Source organism: Myotis yumanensis, unplaced genomic scaffold, assembly GCF_028538775.1.
Source record: "Myotis yumanensis isolate MYYU_CA2020_CCGP unplaced genomic scaffold, mMyoYum1.0.hap1 SCAF_16, whole genome shotgun sequence".
NCBI classification, from domain to species: Eukaryota; Metazoa; Chordata; class Mammalia; order Chiroptera; family Vespertilionidae; genus Myotis; species Myotis yumanensis.
In genome coordinates this window covers 50,528,226-50,551,862 of record NW_027223767.1, presented here as the reverse complement: position 1 = coordinate 50,551,862, position 23,637 = coordinate 50,528,226, and the positions used below count along the sequence as shown (strand labels likewise).

Genomic DNA, 23,637 nt, shown 5'->3' with positions numbered 1-23,637 from the left:
CTTGAGCAGCTTCCGGGGTCTCTTCCCCGGGTTTTGGGGGTTCGGCTCAGGGCTCCCCGGGCCAAGAGGTGGGGACCCGCCTTCCCGGGGGCTGACCTGAGTCAAGGAGACCAATCCGGCGCCGTCGCCTCCTGGGCTAAGGCGGCTCACACGCCCGGCAGCCGCGGGGAAGGGGAAGGGGAAGGGGAAGGGGAAGGGGCGGGCCGGGGGCGGGGACTTGCGCGGCCTTTAGGCAGCTCCTCGGCTCCGCTGGCACCAGAGCTTCTGACAACCTTCGTCGACGGCCCCTCGCCCTCCGCTGCTCCCGATGGCTGTCACCATGAATGAGGACCTGCGCCGGGAGCGGGCCTCCGCCACCTTCAACCCCGAGCTGCTCACGCACATCCTGGACGGCAGCCCGGAGAACACCCGGCGACGCCGAGAGATCGGTGAGGGCTGCGGGCCAGGCCTCCCTCCGTACAGTGTGGGGGTGCTGTAGGACGTAGGCTCTGGCCCAGCTTTGGGGGGAGCCGGGACCCCCGCTTCCGGGGGCGCCTTGTGGGGGTGGGGGTGGGGGGGCCGACCATCCACAGAGGGGACTGGGCCGTGACTCTGAAACCAGCTGGGATTCAGGGCGGTGTAACGGAGCCCAGCAAGCCCGTCTTCGTCTCGATGCCCTTTAATCCCTTGCAGAGAACCTGATTCTGAACGACCCAGACTTCAAGCATGAGGACTTGAACTTCCTCACCCGCAGCCAGCGCTACGAGGTGGCTGTCAGGAAGAGTGCCACCCTGGTGAAGAAGATCAGGGAGTTTGGCATCTCAGACCCTGATGAAATCATGTGGTTTAAAAAGTAGGTATGCCCTCGCGCAGAGCCGGTTTTCATTGCAAAAGCCCACACTTGACCTCCGCGGTCTGCGGGTGCGTTTTCCTCGGCCTGTTTGCGGCCTCCTGAAAGTTGTGTGTGTGGAAGAGAATGTTTACCTTTGCACCTACGCCCTTTAGGGAATGGCACCGTGGAACGCTGATAACCAAGTGGTGACCCTGCAGTTTTCATTCTCGGGAATCGTACAGATTCTTTCTGCCCGGAGCCTCAGTTTGAGTGATTCCTGTTCAAAATGCCTTCGCTCTTGGTGGGAGGGAGGCTTGCCGCATTTAGGTGCTGGGTTCCGGGGGAATTGTCAGTTGTGAGCCCAAACATTTAAGTATTTCGTAGCAATAACATTATATTTTTCTAGGGTAGAGTAGAACTTGAGCTTCAAATAGTGGAGAACGGGATGGATGAAGAACATTAGTCAAACCTCAGAATGAATATAAAGGGCCCTGAGGAGGCGGCATTGTGGAATCTGGTGTTAGTGTTAAACGGTTCTCTGGTGCGGATGAGGCCTCATAAAAACAGCCGAGGTCCCAGCGCCGAGCAGGGTACCTTCCTTTTTCAGACCATCCGTGTTTTGTTGTTGTGTCTTGCTTTTTAATTGGAAAAAAGCTCTTTGTTTTTGCCTTTATCTAAGCAAATACTCTATAATTACATGATCTTATTAATACCAGATTCCCTTAGGCCTGTAGCACCCCTTACACTTCTCACTTATTCCTGGCCATTTCCTCTTTTAGGTTTCTGTATTTTAGAAGAACTTTAATATTTTCATCATTAAAGATTAAATATGATGAATAGTGTATATTCAAAAGCCAAGAGAAAAATGAAACATGTTAAAAGTTTTGCCTTTATGTAGTAATAGTCATTTCTCCCATAATACTGCCTGTAGTTCATTTGGTATCTAATATTTTTCTAAATTTTTTTTTTTTAAGAGGAAGGGAGAGGGAGAGAGAGATAGAAACATCAATAATGAGAGAGACTCTGATTGGTTGCCTCCTGCACGCCCCCCCCCCCACCCCCCCACTGGGGATCGAGCCCGAAACCGGAGCATGTGCCCTGACCTGGAATTGAACCATGACCTCCCGGTTCATAGGTTGATGCTCAACCACTGAGCCACACCGACTGGGCTGGTATCTAATTATTACCTTTACCTCGCTATTATTGTCAATGTGAAATCATTTACTGTGGCCCTTAGCACTACCCGCAGAATTTCTTTCCATTTTGTTATAAAAATACAATTAATTTACTTTTGGTAGCCCCAATGAAGAGTACTTACTCCCAAATGCTCTTTTGTTCTTGTTAAAGTTTGTAGCTCATGGCTGGGAGGGATATTGAGGTGGAACAGTGATTTTCAACCTTTTTCATCTCATGGCACCCATGAACTCATCACTAAAATTCTGTGGCACACCAAAAAAGGTTATATTTTTTGCTAACCTGAAAAAAAAAGGTATAATTTTGATTCATTTACACCAGACGGCTATTGTTGTGTTGGCTATTGTCATTTTTATTTTTTTTATTTGACAAGAGAAAAGAAGTCAGTGCTCCTGACTAAGTGGTCAGATATTATATTTTTTGTTTTAGAGAACTTTTAATTTTTTCTTTATTTCTTTTATTGATTTTAGGGGGAGAGAGAGAAACATTGACTTGTTCTACTTATTTATGCATTTATTGGTGATTTTGTATGTGCCCTGACTGGAAGTCAAACCCAGAATCTTGGCATGTCAGAACAATGTCTAACCAGTTGAGCTACCTGGCCAGAGCTGGTATTGCATGTTTTAAAAACTTGGGACACACCAGTGCTCCTCTTGCCGCACCTGCTGAACATCACCGAGGTAGAGCAACTCCCTAGAAGATTGTTTCTGAGTTACCCAACATGGGTTTGTAAACCTTAAAATATTACTAAGCTTTTATTATTCCTTAAGATAACACAAAAACAGAGGTTTATTTTGTTTTGCTTTTAAACGGTTGATGCAATGTAGTTCAGAGTTGGTTAGACGATTTCATCATCTGTGATGGTAACCAGACTCAAATGAAGTCATGAGGAAATAGGACAGAGTCCTTTATGTGGGTTAAAGATTAATGGACAACAGGCAGTTTGGTATTATTTTTCCTGACGTAGACCTTGCTGTTTGGGGATTAAAGGACAAACTTTAACACGCCCTTTGACATCCTTCCAATATCCATAGGATATGACAGATCAATATGTTAAGCGAAGGGGATTGAAAAGTAATCTGGGCAAGTAATGAATGCCAAGTCTTAAGCCTCCTTTGAATGTAACTGACACCCACGTCTTAGATAACTAAGCCAGGTAGCTATGACATGGTTTAAATTGTGAGACACATCACATTTCTTAAATGCTAAAATTGGGGTGGGGCGTGCTAGAATTGATGGAAAACTAGAGTATTTCTCTTTCTGGGGATTTTGGGCATTTATTTACTGGTCTCTTTTACATCCACTTTTGAAGGTGACTGACTATTAGTAAAACAACTTTGAAATTTCTCAACTTGAGCAACAAAAGAATTTTTCAGTCTTTGAGAAAATAAGACCTTGCTGTTGGGGGAATATAAAAGCTGTTTTTCTAATCCCCTTTCCTGTAATTTTGTCTGTTAACTAGATTATTTGCTATGAAAAAACTAAGTGTTCTTAAGAGTAATTTAAAATTCTAATGAGAATCAGCCATGGATTTTGTTACCTTTTTTAGGTTTTTATTTATTTTTTATTGATTTTGAGAGAGAGAGAAGCATTGATTCGTTGCTGCACTTATTTATGTCTCATTGGTTGCTGCTTGATGTGCCCTGACCAGGGATTGACTTGGCCTAGCAGGACCACACTCTAACCAACTGAGCCACCTGGCGGGGCCCTTAGGTTTTTAAAGCCGGTTCCTGGGAAGCATCTTCAGGAGAAATTAAACAATAACTTAAAACCAGCACTCAGCCCTGACTGGTTTTCTCAGTGGTTAGAGCGTCAGCCTTTGGACTGAAGGGTCTTGGGTTCGATTCCTAGTCAAGGGCACGTACCTTGGTTGCAGACTTGATCCCGGCAACCAATCAATATGTGTCTCTCTCATCGATGTTTCTTTTTCTCTTCCCCACCCCCGCCTCCCCTCCATTCTCTCTAAACAAAAATCAATGGAAAGAATATCCTTGGGGGAGGATTAAAAAGACAAGCACTCAGATTTTGTTCTTAAGTTGATTTTCTCTCTTTTTAAAAAAAAATTTTTTTTAATTGATTTCAGAGAGGAAGGGAGAGATAGAAACATCAATGATGAAAGAGAATCATTGATCGACTGCCTCCTGGGGATCCAGCTTGCAACCCGGGCATGTGCCCTGACTGGGAGTCGAACCGCTGACCTCCTGGTTCATAGGTCGACACTCAGCCACTGAGCCACGTTGGTCGGGCATTAAGTTGATTTTCAAGGGGCCTCCAAAAAACCCACACAGCTCAGTATGTTATTAAGAACATAAATAGCCAAACCGGTTTGGCTCAGTGGATAGAGCGTCGGCCTGCGGACTCAGGGGTCCCAGGTTTGATTCCGGTCAAGGGCATGTACCTTGGTTGCAGGCACATCCCCACTGGGGGGCGTGCAGGAGGCAGCTGATCGATCTCTCTCATTGATGTTTCTGGCACTCTATCCCTCTCCCTTCTTCTCTGTAAAAAAAATCAATAAAATATATTAAAAAAAAAAAAAGAGAGAACATAAATATCTGGCAGTCTCTTTTTCGTGTCACATGTTTTCCCCCTCAGTTTCCTAGAATTTTGTGGGTGCCATTGCCATCATTTTATAAACCCACAGCCTCAGTTCCCTCTTGAAAGTAGGAGTGTCTGTTTTTGGCACCGTGTTTAGCGCCTACGTGACTGCTTGTATTTCTCAGAAATCTCCTAGGCTCATTTCCTCGTTTGGTAAGACACTCGTCAGGGAGTGCTCTGATTCTCCTCTTGCCTTTGAGAAGGACTTCTACACTCAACCGTGTATTGGCCTCGGTTCCTACACGTCAGTGAGGTGGGGTGTGTTTGTGAAGTGTGATACTTCCCTCCGGGCAGCAGTAAAGGGCTGCTCACCCGAGTTACTGGGAAAGCAGCTCCCCTCCTGTTCACACTCCTCCTTCCCCTCTCTCCCTCCACTCAGTTTCAGTAACAGTTGATATTGCTGTAAAAATCAGAGACCGTGAAATAAATAAATAAATAAAAATCAGAGAGCGTGGGAGATGGCTAGTCCAGGTGTTCCTTGGGTGTGTGAGTCTGTCCCAGCACCTCTGGAGGGTGATCTTCCCCCCGAAAGATGGTGGGGTGATTTCAGGGCCCCTGCAGAAGTGAAAAGGGGCAGCCTACCCTCCTGTCCCTTCATGCTCTGCTTGTACAGACCAGGACACTGGCGGCAACACCACCGCCTCTTCAGCCCTGGAGAAGTCATGAACATCAGTTCTTTATTTTGACTTCAGGCTCTTTGGACAGACAGACAGATGGAACAAAATAGGCCCCTGTAAAATCTATAACGCACTGTAGCCAAGGCTGGCTGTGTAATTTGTATTTTGATTATTGCACAGCTTCTGTTTTTGAGAAAATAGTTGAAGACTGAATGTTATTGTGAGTAGAGTTCCTTGAGTCCGGAGTAATTTTCAGAGACCATTGGCGATAGTTCAGCAGGCTCATCGTACCTGCTGACCCGTCTGTAAACTCTGGAGGCCTTTAGCGGTCTCCCGCCCTGGAACAGAAAGCTACTTGCCAGCCTGGGCGTTCCCTTCGGGTATCCAGGGAAGGTAGTTCGCATCCTCCTTTTCTTTTCATCGGCAATATGTTATTATACGTCTCTAAGAGTACTCTTTTTTTTTTTTTTTTTAATATATTTTATTGATTTTTTTACAGAGAGGAAAGGAGAGAGATAGAGAGTTAGAAACATCGATGAGAGAGAAACATTGACCAGCTGCCTCCTGCACATCTCCTACTGGGGATGTGCCCACAACACCAGGCACATGCCCTTGACCGGAATCGAACCCGGGACCCTTCAGTCCGCAGGCCGACGCTCCATCCACTGAGCCAAACCGGTTTCGGCTGTGTGGGTTTTTTTTAATTGACTTTTATGGGGTGACACTGGTTAATAAGATTATACTAGTATAGGTTTCAGGTTTATGGTTTCATAATACATCCTCTGCACATTGTATTGTGTGATCACCACCCAAGTCCAGTCTCCTTCCTACATTCTTCTTCTTTAGGATTTTTTGTAACAGATCTACAAATGTATGGAATTCTTTTGATTTTTCAAATAAGTAAAACCTGAAATAAAGCAAAAATAAAGACACACCAAAAAATCCAACCAATCAAACCAACAGAACAAAAAGCTAAAGGTGTTTTTAGGCTAAACCGATGTTAGATTTGCTTCCTGGATTAAGTATAGAATTAAAGAGGAATTCTGACCCTGCAATGATAAGGGGCAGAAAAGATACCACTAGGTTCTGCTGTTGGCTCTTGGGTCGTAAAATGGTAAATTTTGCACTTAATTTCACAGGAAGGGGGTTACATGTTCCTCACCTTCATCCTGGGCCACGCCTGGCAGGAAGGGTGGCAGGTGCAGTTTCTAGAGCAAGGCTGAGACCCTTTTCTTTTCTCTCCTGTAGACTACATATGATCAATTTTGTGGAACCTGTGGGCCTCAATTTCTCCATGTTTATTCCCACCTTGCTGAATCAGGGCACCACTGCTCAGAAAGAGAAATGGCTGCTTCCCGCCCAAGGACTCCAGATAATTGGCACCTACGCCCAGACGGAGCTGGGCCACGGTTAGTCCACAAATGAGGGTCAGTGGGTAACCCACCGCAGGGCTTCACTTACCAGGTGACTCCTGGCATTTGGTTTCTTTCTGCTGCTCAACATTTGGGATTTTATTTTTAAATTGTCAAATGTTACATAAAATCCAGCGCCTCATCCTCTCGTAGATCATTTCCCCCTAAACTGGTCCAGGACTCTGGTCTGAAGCGTCCTTCATTGTCATTTACTGTTGCTCCGTGTGCCCATTTTCACGGGTTGAGCAGTTTCGAAAGATGGGGCTGAATATGTGGCAAAGAGCCCCGTTGTGTTGGTGTCTGATGATTAAAGTATTGGAAATTCTTGAGAGGGTTAATGCCTCTCCATCTGGTAGATGCCTCTGCTTTAATCAAATGCGGATTTTAATGGCGGAGGATTAGAGCAGTTAGGTGTCTGACTCCTGATTTCATCGCCCACTAGCGGGGTTATAAGGTGGTTTGAAAAAAAGTCAGTGATTCTTTGCTTCTTTTATACATCTTATCTGTACATGTCCATGGACTCTGCATTATGAATAATTCTCGGTTAAATTGCTCCTAAAAGCCTGGCTACTTGCACGGTTTGTGTTTGGTCTCGATGTGCAATAAGTTTGTTTTCATGGACAAGGCCCCGGGCACGTTTGTGTGTCTTGAATTTGCACTGCCCTGTCTCGTTTCTAATGACCATATTGCTTCCATTAGAGAGTGGAGAAAGGGAAAGAGGATTTGGTGCATTTTGATTTGTGAACTGGTTTAAGAAAATGCTTTTTATCCTAATCCCGAGAGGGCTCCGACTCCGGTTCCGTGGCGTTCTGAATGCCTTGTCGAGCTCCCACCTAAGATGGGAGCTTCAGGACGGCCAATCTCCAGGAGAAAGGGAAGGAAAATCCCATTCCAGGGGCTTTCTGTCTTGGAGTGTGGGGGAGGGCGAGAGGGAGAGAGTGTGTTTTGTAAATAGGTTGGGGTGCAGAACCCTTTTCTCTCTCAGTATGTATCCCTGCAGGATGTTATGTTATGACCAGTCACGCTGCTCATAGGAGGCGTAAGATGTAAACCCTCCTGAGTCTGAATGGGGCTGATGTGTTTTTCTCTTACTGATTGGTCCAGTCCTTCTGCCTCTCTTGATAAAGTACATTCCAAATATATATTTGCCCTAAATTTTGAAGGAAGAGAGGAAAAAGTGAAGACTTGAACTTCACTGTAGTCTACAGTGAAGGAGCCCAAAAATTGGACTAAGGTCCCGTGTTGCTCTGGGCGAGTGTGCGTATGTGAGAATTTTCTTTTCCTTTTGCTTCTGATTTTCAGATATTTTCTTGTATTTGAACCCCTTTGTCTCGATCTCTACAGTTTACTTTAGAGCAGAGGTTTTCAGCTGCTGTGCGAGGCACACTGGTGTGCTGCAAGGATTTTTAAAACTCGCGATACCTATTTAGTCAGGGACACGGACCTCTTTTCCCTTAGATGGTCACATAAAAAATGACAAGAGCCACACAACAATAGCATTCCAATGTGAATGAATCAAAATTATACCTTTTTGTTTTTGTCAGATCAGGAAATGCTAGAAGATATCTTTTGGTGTGCTGCAGAATTTTAGCTATTATGTGTGCCATGAGATGAAAAGGTGGGAAATCACTGCTTAGAGAACAGTATATTAGGATTAGGTCTTGTTTCTTGCGGGAATTTTGTTGCCATTGGTGTGAGTTGTGCTTCACTGACTGCTGTTCTTTTCCAGGGAAGCCAGTCATTCCATTAGTTCATTGAAGTCCTGAGACTGTGGAACTTTGATCAACAACAGTTATCTAAAGTGTTTGCACAGAATTGTCTTTCACCTCTGAGTAGCCCCTGAGCAGTGGAGAGACTCAGTATTGCTCATGCTCATTCCAGGATTCCCAAGAATCTTAGAATTCCATCGCCTGCCGACAGTCTCCGTCACCAGTTTTCTCTCTTGCCTCTATCTTCCCTCTAAATACGCACATGTCTGCGTAGGCACACAGATTCCCACACACATTTGGTCTGTGTGGTGAGCCTAAGGCAGAGGAGAGGGCTGGGCAGAGGAGAGCCCCCTGTCCCCAGGGTTTGCGCGCTGAAGGGATCACCTAGACTGCGTGTGGTCCAGTGTTAATCACGCTGACCAGACGCTGCTCCAGGTCACAAAGCCGGTGGTATGTGTGGTCTTCACAGATGCTTCATCTCTTCAAGTTCTGGTCACTTCTTGCGTGTCGTTTTCTATTACTGACTTATCATTGTTATTACTATTAAGGAAAACGAAGCTTATACAATTTGTAGTGGTCATCCTTGAAGATGGTGCAGTGTCTTTGCAAATTCCCATCACTAATAAAGCATCTTTCTCCCTCTGAAACTTGAACAGTAGTGAACTTGAATTTGTAAGTCACTGACCTGCTCTGTCTCCCCAACATCTCTCCTTTTCCCTGGGTGAGTCTCTTCCTCTTGGGGCTGGCCTGATTTCCCACTGTTAGAAATAACAGTGTCACTTCTTTACAAAACTGTCCTTTGGGTTATGCCTTTAGAATATCTCAGAAACAAATTACTGCATTAAAGGACATGAACATTTTCTAGCTTTTATTGCATAGTTCAGTATTTTTCCTAAAACATAGAACCAGTTTACAATATACTTAGCAACTTTTTAGTATACTTGTTGTATCTCCATAGCCTCATCCACATGGTTCCTGTAACTTTGTATTGCTACATTAATATGTATCTAAGAGTTAAGAGTTTTAATTTTCCAATGCTAGTGTGCCTAGATATTATTATATGTTTTGGCTTACTGTCTGCATTTCTCAAGTATAAAACTGAATTTTTCTACTTTAAGTATCAATTAAATGGAATATGCATGTTGATCTTTTATGAGTATACTGTACCCTTGGAATATTTTTTCTATTACCTTCTGTTTCATTAAACATTTGGCCGAATGTATTCAATGCACCCTTCTCTGAGTAGGTGTAAGCGTTCTATTTTCTCCCAATCTTGTTGGCTTGATATTCAACATATTGACCTATGTATGCTATAGAGCAGTGGTCAGCAAACTGCGGCTCGCGAGCCACATGCGGCTCTTTGGCCCCTTGAATGTGGCTCTTCCACAAAATATCACGTGCGGGCGCGCACATACAGTGCGATTGAAACTTCGTGGCCCATGCGCAGAAGTCGGTATTTTGTGGAAGAGCCACACTCAAGGGGCCAAAGAGCCGCATGTGGCTCGAGAGCCGCAGTTTGCCGACCACTGCTAGAGTAATGAATGATCCCTTACTGTTTTTATGATTATTAACTCTTAGCTCATCACCATTGTTATGTTCTTTCTGGTTTATCTTATAATAGTTTTATAATAGTTTCAATTTACTTCTAGAATCTTAAATATATTACAGTCATTTGTTTCTTCCTTTGTTTTTCTCCTGGTGTCATAAACTTTGGCTCATTGTTGCTTTGTAAGATATTTTAAAATCTGATAGGATAAGCCTACTATTGTTACATTTCAAGATACATGTGTTTGGTGTACTTGCATACTTATTCTTCTAGATGAATTCTGATTGCAATTTATCAAGTCGTAAAATGTATTCTGCAGGAACTTAAAATCCATGTTACATTAAATCCTTGTGATTTATTGGGAAGAATTAAGTTTATGTAGTCCTTTTAGCCAGGAATCAGCGATTTCTTTTTTGCTCTTATCTTTTTTATTCATATTATTAGGTATATATTTTTTCCTAATTAAATCTTTAATATCCTGAGCTAAGTTACTTAACCTATTTTAAATATTTTGTTGATTTTATAAATCTCTTCTTTGGTGTTTCTACTTGAATGATCCTAATCAATAAGAATGCATGATTTTTTTTTTTCTTTATAGCCTACAGCTTTTCTTTCTTTTTTAAAAATTTTATTTATTGATTTGAGAGAGAGATCGATTTATTGTTCCACTTATTTATGTATTCATTGGTTGCTTCTTGTATATGCTCTGACCAGGGATCGAACCCACAACCTTGGTGTTTCGGGACAATGCTCCAACCAGCCGAGCTACCCAGCCAAGGTCTTAAAGCTTTTCTAAAATCATTTATGAATGATGGTGTTATTTTTATTTCTTCCTTTCTCTTACATTATCAACCCAATCATTTTATCCTCAGTGTTGTCTGGAAAGGCCTTCAGTGTTATGGTTTTACAAGAATTAGCTCTAGTGCTTCACCAAGTTAAATGTAAAATCTATAATAATAAAAGCGTAATATGCTAATTAGGCCTCACAAAAGCTGGGGCTGCGAGGGAAGCCCAGGTGCCCGGTGCCTGGATGGCCTGAGGGAAGCCCGGGTCCTGGGTGCGAGGGAAGCCCGTGCCAGCAGCCGGGGGAAGGAAGGCCTACTCTTGCACAAATTTCGTGCATCGGGCCTCTAGTAATATATAAAGCCCCCGCCGGGTAGCTCAGTTGGTTAGAGCATCATCCCCATACCCCAAGGTTGCAGCACATGCAAGCATTAACCATTGAATGCATAAATAAGTGGAACAACAAATCGATGTTTTTCTCTCAGCCTCCCTCCATACCCTTCTCTCTAAAAAATATTTTTAATATAATCTTCATTATGCATAACTTTTTACAATAAATATTTAAGTCAAAGAATTATCTACAATCACTTTCTCCTTGTAACATGCCTGAATTCCATCCACTTCTAAATAACATTCCTCAGTCTCAAGAACAGCTTCTGGCTGTAGTGGCTTTGTGGTAGCCCTTGTGTGGTGTTCCTCCGTGATGCCACGTCCGCTGCCCGCCTCCCGTGTCTGGCGGGGGCCTTTCCTCCCCAGGCGCAGCTCTGGTTTCTAGTTTCTAGTAATGCAAACGCGCCTCTCAGCGCTGCGCTGCGCCTGGTCCCCGGCCACCATTGTCAGCCCTCGTTCAAAGAGGTTTTTTCTTTCCAGGTTCCAGGCACACATTTCTTTTTCTCCCTGGTCACCGTTCTTTTAAAAACGGGACAGTTGGCGTTCTTGATTGTGAGTGAGAGGTACTCTCTCATCCTTGAGCGTGGTTTTTTTTACCTTTTCATTTTGAAATGATTGTAGATTCCTAGGAAGTTGCAGAAATAGCAGAGAGCAGTCCCGTGGACCTTTCACCCAGTTTCCACCAGCGCTCACATCGTACTGGACGTTTCCAGGGACAGCTCTGGTTTCGTTCGGCAAGTCGCTAGTGTCCTCATCTTTGTTCTCAGCCCAGGGACACTAGACCAGAAGATGTGTTCAGGCGATAAGAGTCTTTGTTTTCCTTTTAGGGAGGGGGGAGGAGGGAGGGGAGAGAGAGGGAGAGAGGGCCCTACTTATTAATGCACTCATTGCTTGACTCTATTCTTGCGTGTGTCCTGACCAGGGAGCAAACCTGCAACCAGTAGGGGGCATGCAGGACGCTCTCTCCAATGTTTCTCTCTCTCAAAAAATAAAAAATAAAAACACAAGGGCATGTAGAAGGCATATAGAACTGTTTCCTATTAAAGATAAATTCACACAAAAGTCTAAGGCGTCTGCAGAGCTTAAGTGGAAAAGGATGACTTCAGTCAGTGGAATTAAAATCACTGCGAAGATGCTTACCATTAGCGACAATCCCCATAAACCGTCACGGAGCGTTTGTTAGCCATGAATCTGTTACTTGTGATTGATTAGATGGTCTTCACTAGAAATTGCATGTTTTTTTAATTTCTGAAATGATTGGGGTGAAGAGCACTGCCAGTTTCTGTATGAAACTGTTTCGATGGCATGAGGCTAGATCGTTACGAGGAACCGAGGGCAATGAGCAGAGCTGAGACGTGGGTGGACAGACAGGAGAGCCCAGCGTGACTGAAATCGGACCCCGGAAAAGCTTCCTGAGGGAACTGCCGCGCTGTCTCAGCTGCTCTTCAGAGCAAAGCACGGCACAGCTCAGTCACCGCCTTCCCCGCACCCTCTTCTGATGCCTCATTTCCTGGGACCCTCAGCCTTGCTCACAGGGTTTTGTGCTGCACGGGCTTTGAAATCGGCGGTCAGCCCTGCCAGGCGGAGTAATGGCAGAGACGAATAGTGTACGAAAACACTTCCTGCCACTCCAGAAGGATGGAAATTGCCCCCGGCGAGGAAGTGATGCAGAAAGGGGCAGTGCTCTTACACCTGGGAAAGCCCCCCACTAACGCATACTCACAGAAGGTTGTTTTTTTTCTCCTTTCCTTGATCTGTCTGTTCACATTGCTGATTCTCTCCCACCTGATGGCTCTTCTCAAATGCCCACCTTGGTGTGCCTTCGAAGCTTTGTGCACCGAGGGCCTTCGCCTCTGGATCTCCACTTGGGCATGTTCCTGCCCACCTTGCTTCACCAGGCGACTGCGGAGCAGCAGGAGCGCTTCTTCATGCCCGCCTGGAACCTGGAGGTCATTGGCACTTATGCCCAGACAGAGATGGGCCATGGTACGGTGCATTCAGTCTACGTTCTGGGTTGGGTGGGGCGCTGCAAGCTTAGCACACAGGGCGTGCCCGCCACGTGCTAGCGATCGCATGTACAGGCTGATTACATGCGACCTTTCTGTAGAAGACAGGTTTTTCAACATACAAGTCTTGGCAAAGACATTGCTTTGGTCAGTGAAAGTGAAAGGTTACGTGATCAGAGATATGCTGATTTTTCCCCCATTGGTTCCCCTTTAGAAGATCAATAATAACAAGTCAGGCCTTGCTAAGTGGGTTTTCAAGCTCACTGAAGTTGCGTAGAATGTATGCATACAGACTCTGAACCCATCTTTCTTGTTACTATCTGATTACCCTTACTACTGATACATCATGAACTTGCAGAAATTCCAGAAGAAATACAGATTTATAGTATGTGTGCTCTTTGATTTGCTGACGGGAAGTGAGTGGCTTATATAACCAAAACATGCAGCATTTTATACCTGCAAGTTACTTATGCCTTGATCCAGTAAATTCAGTGAGGTTCTAAAGCTAGCTTTGCCAGAGTTCACAAAAATAAGATTAGCTGTGCCCTGGCCAATGTTGCTCAGTGGTTGGAGGGTCGGCCCTTGCACTGAAGGGTCACTGGCTCAATTCCAGATCAAGGGATCACACTTGGGTTGCAGGTTCGATCCCAGCCCTGGTTGGAGCGTGTGCAGGAGGCAGCCAATTGATGTGTCCCTCTCACATCAATGTTTCTCTCTCTCTCTCTCTCTCTCTCTCTCTCTGTCGGTACTCCTCCCTCCCTCCCTTCCATTCTCTCTAAAAATCAATGGGAAAAATGTTCTTGGGTGAGGATTAACCAAAAAAATAAATAACAAGATCAGCTGTGCCTCCAGGCAGTTGGTTTCTGTCTGTCTTTGTCATTCGTTTGCTCCTGGCTTCTCTTTTTCTACTCAGAGGTTTCAGGACATCCGGTCTGTGTATTTGCCATTTGCTCCTTCTTTCTGTGCGACTTCATCTCATGTTCTAGCTGCTTTGTCTTTCGGCTTTGGACTGAGTACTGCTTGGCAGGATGTCCAAGGCTCTAAGTGGGATGCCATTTGGTTCAGATGTGCATTTGGAAGCACTTTGTCATCATCGGTTCTGTGTAACGTTACCTCTTTTTCTTAAAAAGCTGCTGCTTTGGTGAGAGGGGTCTAAGTGTCTCTTTCCTTGATTCCCAATCTGGGAAGGTTGTGGTCACACGTAAACCGGCCGTGGCTGCTGTTCACCTTGGAAGTTTCTAAATGTTTGAGAGTTTCCGTGTCAATGAGATCCATCCGGCATTACAGAGCCGTGTGTTGTTAGGGAGGGTGACACTTAGGACATGTTCCTGTGTCTTTAAGAGAATTGGCACATCTGTATTGGGATTTAAAACATGACTCCCTGCCCCTCATTAGTAATCATGGCACTGGGAGCTCTTCCTGGTCACACCGGTGAGCCGGCCAGGGCGGAGTCACCATCCTGGGTCTTTTCCCCAAATGTGACACCTTTTTAAGATCTTGTTTGCCATTCTAGCAATTATTCTGCAATAAATCCTCAATTTACAAGACCTTTAACTAGATAGTCTCTTCCTGTCACATTATCTTATTCTTCGTAGTTGGTGAGGAAAACACCATAGTCTGAGTTGAAATTGGCATCTCACCACTTAGAGGTGGGTGTAAAAGGGCAGTTAACTGTGAAATTCATGTCCTGTGATCTTACGAACTATGATTCTAAGCTGCCTTTACTTTTACTTCTGGTTGCTCTAAATAATGTTACCTGGTTCAGCATAGGGAGTTATGTATCTTGGTTATCAACCATGGGTGGCTCATCTGAAAACACTGTATTGTTGTTAGAGCTTGTTATTCTCTGAGATATTGGAGCTTAGAGGACTGGCCAGGAGAGTTTATTCTGTACCTGTTTTTCCCTTATTCTAGCTGACATGCGTGCAATTTCTTTCCTTAGGGACTCATCTGCGAGGCTTGGAAACCACAGCCACATATGATCCTGAAACCCAGGAGTTTGTTCTCAACAGTCCCACTGTGACCTCCATCAAGTGGTGGCCAGGTGGACGTAAGTGAGCTACTTCACAGTTACTGGATGTTTTAAGATCATGTTTAGAATGAAGAGCTTATATGAGAATATCGTTTTGAAATATAGAAAAAACTCCTTTTTCTTAATAGAAAAACTCTTAAGGCTTAACTATTCTAAGCTATTTCACATTCTCCCGAGCACGTTACAGATGCTCACACATCACAGAGCGCAGAGAGGAGCGCGGTCTCGCTCTGCTTTTCTCAGTTTCCGTCGGAGCTGTCTGAGGATTAGCGCAGTTTACAGCGTCGTCATCCAAGTGACTACACTCCCTGTTTGGTTAGTCATTTCTGTATTGGAAAGCACTTGAGTTATTTTCAGATTTTTATTATAAATAAGTTTGACATGAAACTTAATAGTGTCTTCCATTCCGAGCCATTGTCTTAGGATATATATTTCAGATGGCGTTAGTGCTTGAAGGATTTTGTTATTCACATTATATATTTCAATACATTTTTGTAAGAAACAGAGTAGCATGCAAAAGGAAGACACAGATTCTGGATGTACTAACCAGAAATCTCCTGCCAGCGCTGGAGCTTGTTATTCTCTGAGATATTGGAGCTTAGAGGACTGGCCAGGAGAGTTTATTCTGTACTGAGGGCTACCCTCACTGCTGCTCAAGGTGCTGGCCACTGCCATGCACCCCTGCGGAGCACTCCGAGGGCCGCTGGTTGGCGAGGGAACGGAATCTTTTATTTCATTGTAATTAATATAAATGGTCACGGGGGCCGGTGGCTACTGCTTTGGAAAGCATTACCTTCTAAATAGTAGAAGAGAAAGTAGAGCTGAGCCATCTTGTAAAATAAATTGCTATCAAGTCAAGGAGTTGTACATCTTAAACTTAGAAGCTATTATATGTCAGTTATCCCATTAAAAAGCTTATGCATGTATATATATATGGAAATGAAGGATGGCTGTGCCAAACTGCCATACGTTTTAATAACTCTCATCTTACATAGATTTTCTTCTGAAAACTAGGCTGCCATAAGAAAGGTTTTCTGCACACTGTTGAGAATCTAGTGTTAAATTTAACATGTTTTCTCTTTTCATTTCTGTCCCTTGAACATGTAAGAACGGCTCTCTTGTGTCTCTTGTTTTTTGATGTTGCAGTTGGAAAGACTTCAAATCATGCGATAGTTCTAGCCCAGCTCTACACCCAGGGGAAGTGCTATGGATTGCACGCCTTCATTGTGCCTATTCGGGAAATTGGAACGCACAAGCCTTTGCCAGGTTAGACTTGTTCATCTGATGTTGAGATGGAAACTCAAACTGACCGCTTTCTTCTGCAGAAAGCATAAGACACAACTGAAGGGGAGGGGACAGCCAGGAATCCCAGAGCGTGGACCCTGGTGACTTTCCTGTCTCCCGTGGTAGGGATCACCGTTGGCGACATTGGCCCCAAATTCGGCTACGACGAGATGGATAATGGCTACCTGAAGATGGACCATTATCGTATCCCCAGGGAAAACATGCTGATGAAGTACGCCCAGGTATGAGAGACAGGAGGAGCAGTGGTGTGGGGCGCGGGGCGCTGTGGCTGGTGATGACCTCAGGGTTCAAAGGGCCTGTTTTTAGGAGCTACTGACACGGTTTTACTTCTGATGCTTCTGTTATGACAGTGAAGCCAGAAGCCGCTGGCAGGTCTGAAGAGCATATCCTGGTCTGCTAAGCCAGCGGCCTCAAACTTGAGGGCGCGTTAGAATCAGCTGGAGAGCCGGCTAAAGTCCAGATTGCTTCGCCCCCAGAGTTTTTCTTTAATGAGATTTTTATATTTATTTTATTTTATTGATTTTTAGAGAGAGAGGAAGGGAGTGGGGGAGAGAGAGTAACATCAGTGTAAGAGCAGAAACATTGACCGAATGCCTCCTACACCCCCCCATCAGGGATTGAGCCCGCAACCTGGGCCTGTGCCCTGACCAGGAATCAAACCAGCAACCTTTCGGTGCCCAAGATAAAGCCCAACCAATCGAGTCACACCAGCCAGGGCTTTCTATTTCAAACAAGTTCCCAGGCAGTGCCCGTGTGCCGTTCGGGGACCTCACTATGAGAACCGCTGGCCTGAGCTGCCTCCGGTTTCACAGAGGAAGCTGAGCCCGTGTTCTTTTCCAGGTGAAGCCTGACGGCACCTACGTGAAGCCCGTGAGTAACAAGCTGACCTACGGGACCATGGTGTTCATCAGGTCCTTCCTCGTGGGAGAAGCTGCTCGGAGCCTGGCCAAGGCCTGCACCATTGCCATCCGATACAGCGCCGTGAGGCACCAGTCGGAAATCAAGCCGGGGTAAGGGGGTGGGCTGAGTGGGCTCATCACTGAACACCTGGCTTTGAGCCCAGTCAGATACCAAATTCCCGAATGCGGCGCAGAGAAGACGCCCTGGCCATAAACTTGGCGAAGGTGGCAGTGTGCTGCACCTGCTACTTAGAACCTAAACTTCCTTTTCTTAATGGAAAGATGAGAATACCACCTCATTATTCTTAACCTGCTAAGAAAAGCGGTAATAATATTATTTGAGCTCTACTCATGAAATGTTCAAAACAACAAGGCAGTTTGAAAATTCGGATTGCTACTAACAGCTACAAATCGGGCATGGCGAAAGTGACATTGAACTTGGCTCCCTGTTGTGTCCGTGCCCGTAGTTTATCCCTACTACTGCCTTTCACTTGGGCATGACTCGCTGGTAACCTTTCACTCCGAAAGAAGGAATAAAATTGATGAAGAGCAGACCTTCTTAGAATTCAAATATTTATCTGTGCATGGGGTCTTCTCCATAGTTGTGGTCAAGATATAATTTATTCAGCCATCCAGTTAGCAGGTTAGATCTCTTTACCATTGCCTTCCTCCTATGAAGTTAACTAACTTTGCTTTTGTATGTTGCCGTAAGATACAGTTTCCCTAGTCATGCTGGAAAGAGAGAGAAAGATCTGGACTTCACAGCTAGAAACGTGTGTCCACCTAAGATGGGGGTTAAGAGCGTCTTCTGTGGCAACATAGTCTCATTGTAAATCGAGGGTCTGCCCCTTACCAGCTGCGTGAGTGCAGCTAGGGCCTGGACCTCCCCTGTTCCCATCTGTAAAATGGGGTGATACGTGTTACCTCACAGGGTCTTTATGAGGATGAAATAAGATAATACCAAGTGCTCAGACTAGAACCCGGCGCAGAGGCAGTTCTGTGTGTGTGTATAACTTTTTTTCCTTTTTCTATGTTTTAGTGAACCAGAACCACAGATTTTGGATTTTCAAACCCAGCAATATAAACTCTTCCCACTGCTGGCCACTGCCTATGCCTTCCATTTTGTAGGCGCCTACATGAAGGAGACCTATCATCGCATTAATGAAGACATTGGCCAAGGGGACCTGAGTGAGCTGCCCGAGGTGCGTGTGGAGGCTCATGCACTCGTGGGCACCCTTCTCTTTCACGTTTGCCTGTTAGTGTCCAGAGGAAAGTACGAGTTGCGATTTCTTGAATGGTCCATATATTCTCAAAAGGTCCAAAAAGTTCTTCTGATTGAATAGAGTTAGCTATGAAGACATGTAGGGTTTATTTTTTGGTTTTTTATTTTTTAAATTTTATTTAAAGTATCACAAACAGTAGTACATATGTTTCTTCCCTCCCCCCCCCATTGTATTTTTTATTTTTATTGGTTTCAGAGAGGAGAGATAGAAACATCAATGATAAGAAAGAATCATTGATTGGTTGCCTCCTGCACGCCCCACACTGGGGATCGAACCCACAACCCAGGCATGTGCTCTGACCGAGAATCAAACCACGACCTCCTGGTTCATAGGTTGACGCTTAACCACTGAGCCGCGCCGGTTGGGCTGTGGGTTTGGTCTTTAAGTTTCCGAAGTGCTGCACCATGTTGGTCGCCTGTTAATGACGTGGAGACTTTTGCCAAGTAGAGCAGTTCTGAGGGAGTGGGAGTGGGAGTGACCAGGAAGTGACCAGCGCTGGCAGGGGAGAGTTAGTGTTTCTCCTCGGAACTCAGCTGTCAGCGCACATGTTCTGACGACCCTTGCTTGCCCTCAGCTTCATGCCCTCACCGCCGGGCTGAAGGCTTTCACCTCCTGGACAACTAACACCGCCATCGAAGCCTGTCGGATGGCCTGTGGCGGGCACGGCTACTCTCACTGCAGCGGCCTCCCAAACATCTACGTCACCTTCACCCCGACCTGCACCTTCGAGGGAGAAAACACCGTCATGATGCTGCAGACCGCCCGGTGAGAGTCTTTACCGCGATGACTGGCCTGCTAGCTAGAGCGTTCGAGGCCTTTCCACCGGTTCCAGTTACCGTGTTTCTCTTCACGTTAAATTTGTTCCTGAAAGACGGCATTGCGCCTCCTGTCCAGACCCACTCTGTTGATCTTGTGATCAGACCAGCGAGTGTGAAACTCAGCTGTCCCATAACTCACACCTTTTGAAGGTTTGGTTTGGTTTCTGTTTCACAAGAAGCAGGTTACTGAAAGCATGTATGTTGCTTTAGGTTTCTGATGAAAAGTTACGACCAGGTGCACTCGGGAAAGCTGGTGTGTGGCATGGTGTCCTACTTGAATGACCTGCCCAGTCAGCGCATCCAGCCGCAGCAGGTGGCCGTGTGGCCCACTGTGGTGGACATCAACAGCCCCCACAGCCTCACCGAAGCCTATCGGCTCCGGGCGGCCAGGTGAGCTCCCCCTCGGGGCAGCCGTGGGGCCGCGGGCTGGGGGCCTGAAGGAAGAGGAAGGAGGCGTGGGCACCATGGAGCCCTTCCTCCGAGCTTCAGTTTTCTTTCATTTCTTAACAGATTAGTAGAAATGGCTGCCAAAAACCTTCAGACTGAAGTGAGTCACAGAAAAAGCAAGGAGGTCGCGTGGAACCTGACTTCCGTGGACCTCGTGCGAGCTAGTGAGGTCAGTGATGGCGCTGCGCTGCCGGCCCGGCCTCCCGCAGCCACGCGCCTCGCTCTCTGGCAGAAGCTGTCGCTGGTGGCGACTCCTGCAGAGTTCTCACCTCTGCTGTCCTCTCTTTATCCAGGCGCACTGCCACTATGTGACAGTTAAGCTCTTTTCAGAGCAGCTCCTCAAAATTCAAGATAAGTCCATCCAGGCCGTCTTGAGGAATTTGTGCCTCTTGTATTCTCTGTACGGGATCAGTCAGAAGGCGGGGGATTTTCTTCAGGTCAGTATTTTCTCAAGTTGAAGTCTTTTTATGGTAGAAAAATGATTGTGGTCTCATGTGTAGCTGTGCATGCATGTAATATATCAGCTGTCTACATACAGGGGTGGGCAGCCATAGGCTCGCAGTTGTTCATATGGAAAAAGACACGCAGGTTACGGTGATGACAGTAGCGTCCTAGCTCAAAAGAACGACCTGTTTCTTGCAGGAGAACATCCTGACAGACTCTCAGATCACCCAGGTGCACCAGCGCATCAAGGAGCTACTGACCGTGATCCGCCCGGACGCTGTTGCGCTGGTCGATGCGTTTGATTTCCAGGATGTGTCGCTGGGCTCCGTGCTGGGCCGCTACGATGGCAACGTGTATGAGAACCTGTTCTCGTGGGCCAGGACCTCCCCGCTCAACAAAGACGAGGTAACGAGCAGCGTCCTCTCACCTGGGTGATTCTCCGGGTCCACGTTAGACAGCAAAGACCCCTGGGCGGCTCCGTCTGCGAAACGCACCTCGGACGGTCGTTACTCAAGCAGCAGGTTCGGAAGGGAACTGGGTTATTCCCGCAGCGAGCAGGTGTAACTTCCTTGACTATTTCGTAAGTCGTTGAAGTTTTTCAAACATGCACAAAAGGAGAAGACTGCGCTGCACGGCCACGTGCCCTTTCTCATGCTGCCACCACTGTCTGCTTACGGCCAACCTCCACCCTCTCCTCCTAAGGATTATTATTCTTTTTAATTCTTTATTGTTGAAAGTATTACATATGTCTTCCCTTTCCCCCATTGACCTCTCCCCCAGCACAAGCCCTCACCCCCCTACTGTCCGTGTCTGTTGCTGAGGATTATTTTGAAACAGACCTAAGATGCCAGATGATTTTATCCAGAGATATTTCAATAAATACATATCTCTAAAAATAAGGATTATATCATGAGCTACTCCTTGTCCAGAGCTTCCCAGTTGGCTCAATTCTGTTTCCCCCCCTTCAGATTCTTTGGATCAGGATCCAGATAAGGCCCTGATGATTTCTTGGTTAAAAGTATGCTCTTTTAGCCCTGGTCGGTGGCTCAGTGGTTAGAACATCAGCCAAGCACTGAAGGGTCTCAGGTTCAATTCCCAGCCCCAGTCCGATGATTCTCTCCTCTTCTTCTCTCTCTTCCCCCCTCCATCCCTCCCTTTCACTCTAAAAATCAGTGGGAAAAATATCCTTAGGTGAGGATGAACAGCAACAGAAAGTGTGCTTTTACACTGCAAGCTCCTGACCTGTCATTTCTCCCCCTCCCTTCCCTCAGGTCCATGAATCTTTCTACAAGCACCTGAAGCCACTGCAGTCCAAGCTCTGAAGGTCACGACCTCAGTCCTCCACGCCCCTGCACCCGCCACACAGACCTGCACGGAATCTTGATCCAATGCAGAGAGCTCTGGAGCACATGATAAATGGACCCTTTCCTCTTTATGAATGAAGAAAACAATGACCAGCTTTCAGAGATTAAATGAAAAAACAAATGTTTTAAGTGCAATTAACACTAAAAGAGACCTGCTAAGCATTCAGAAAAAGCTTTAAGAAATGCAGTATGATTTCCCTTTGTAACGCTGCTGATCCCAGGCCATAACTTTTGATAATTCATAGGGTTTAACTACTAAGTAGTTAATTTTTCGCTTCTTAATTGCTAATCACTGGATAATAGTGTTTTTAAGCAACCATATTTTTGAAGTGGGGTAGCACCCTTCTAAGCTTTTCCTGCTGAATGCCCTACCCCTCCCACCGTGGGCCCTGGCTTAAAAGCAGTTCTGAAGAGAACGGATGGGAGAAGTAAACTAATCAGGAAATTCGGTGTGAGTCCGGCTGGACACATTTCTGCCTGCTTGCCCTTGATTGCTGATGTATTTTCTAATTGTTCACAGTAGCGTTTGTCCAACACAAGGATTTCTTCAGTACAGGCCCACTGCGAGGTCATGGTCCTGCGCAACTGGGAATTAATCTTCCATTTGCAGGATCCCTACATTGTCACTGTAGTAGCACTGCATCTCCCTTTGTCCCCACCATCTTGGGAAGAGGTAGGTAGCAAAGTTATCTCATAGGACCTTTGGCAGTGATGGGACTTCAATCAGTGGTGTTTGATCTCCCGCCCGCCCTCCTCCCCTAACCTCCTGAAGGAGGTGCTGAAGAAAGGAGAGAGCCACCGTTCCTTCCTGGTGGAGTGAGTGTAGGGAGAGCTCTCGGTCACGGTTACTGTGACTTTGGTGGCCATGTTCACTGGAAAGCCTGGAACAATCCAGATTTCATATGTGCTGTCATTTTGGCTAAACCATTAACATGCTTGGAGGTTCCAGCACCCGCCATGACAGAAGTAAAAGCATCCCTCAGGCTGCCTCTGACGCCCCGGGTACCACAAAAAAACCCTTGGCAAACCATGTGTTCTGATTTTGGATCAGAAAATAATCATTGGAACTATGGCTGAAGGATAAATGGAAGTTGCATAGAATCTGTTTCTTACTGTACAACTGGTTTTATTTTCAGTATGTTTCTAGGAGTTTTATCTGAACTGCTAAATTGTCCTTTCAACTGAAATCTCATTTACACAATCATTCTATATGTAAAGGGTAAACATGTATCTCTTAATGAGTTTTATTCTTAAAATCAATGTAAAACTACATATCACTTGATTTTAATTTTTTTAACCTGCTAACGGTGTCTGTGAAACCGGTTGTTTCTGCCTCAGGAAGCTGGTTGTCCTAGAACTGTCTTGAGGAAGTGCTGTAGTTCATGGAAATTAATTCCTACCTAGGACATAAAATCTGTCCCAGTAATCGGAGAATTTTAGGCCCAGCAGGAATGCTTGTCTGTCGACACAAGCCTTACTCTCTCCACCAGGAGGATTAATTGATAATTGTGTTAAGATTGAAGTAAAAAGCACCATGTTCATCTCATTTGAGTATTTCTTGACAGTAGTTCAGATTCTGAGAAATAATATTTAAATTACTGGATATTGACCTGTTAAATACAGAATTGTTTCACAATCAGTGCTTAAGCACCTTACCCACAGATGAACATCTGTAATCATGATCTGTGTTTGAAATACATGCACCTAATAATAAACTAAATCTGATATTTGATACCATTTTTATTAATATTGGAATGTTTTGTCTTGAACTTTACTCACTGTAATCAAAGAATAAAGATGTAGTAAAACCTCACTAATTTGTACTGTCAAGAGGGCAAGAGTGTACCACACAATTAAACATAAGTTCAAATTATGAAGAACTTTAAGTAATGGGCTTATTAGGTTTAGGTAACACTGAGAACAGGAGTGAGGCTGCCTGAGCCAGCAGCCTGCCATCCGCTGTCATTGCTGCCGTTGTCTCG

The 23,637-nt window shown here is 45.4% G+C and overlaps 1 protein-coding gene across 3 annotated transcripts; it reads left to right on the top strand.

Annotated features, from left to right (window-relative positions):
* The first annotated feature begins 190 nt into the window (after positions 1–190).
* On the top strand, positions 191–23,468 carry ACOX1 (acyl-CoA oxidase 1). Of its 3 annotated transcripts, none has more exons than XM_070394651.1 (14): positions 191–428; positions 673–832; positions 6,466–6,626; positions 15,006–15,113; positions 16,242–16,361; positions 16,506–16,621; positions 17,241–17,410; positions 18,339–18,501; positions 19,157–19,347; positions 19,611–19,790; positions 19,911–20,016; positions 20,141–20,284; positions 20,490–20,696; positions 21,563–23,468. In XM_070394651.1, exons 1-14 carry the CDS (start codon positions 308–310, stop codon positions 21,611–21,613), a joined length of 1,998 nt encoding a protein of 665 aa, XP_070250752.1. In that variant the 5' UTR covers positions 191–307; the 3' UTR covers positions 21,614–23,468. The 3 variants fall into 3 exon arrangements, with proteins under 3 accessions (XP_070250752.1, XP_070250753.1, XP_070250754.1); XM_070394652.1 differs by lacking the exon at positions 6,466–6,626 and adding an exon at positions 12,886–13,043 and having other exon boundaries at positions 192–428; XM_070394653.1 differs by lacking the exons at positions 191–428; positions 673–832 and adding an exon at positions 12,886–13,043 and having other exon boundaries at positions 6,481–6,626.
* The last annotated feature ends 169 nt before the right edge of the window (positions 23,469–23,637 follow it).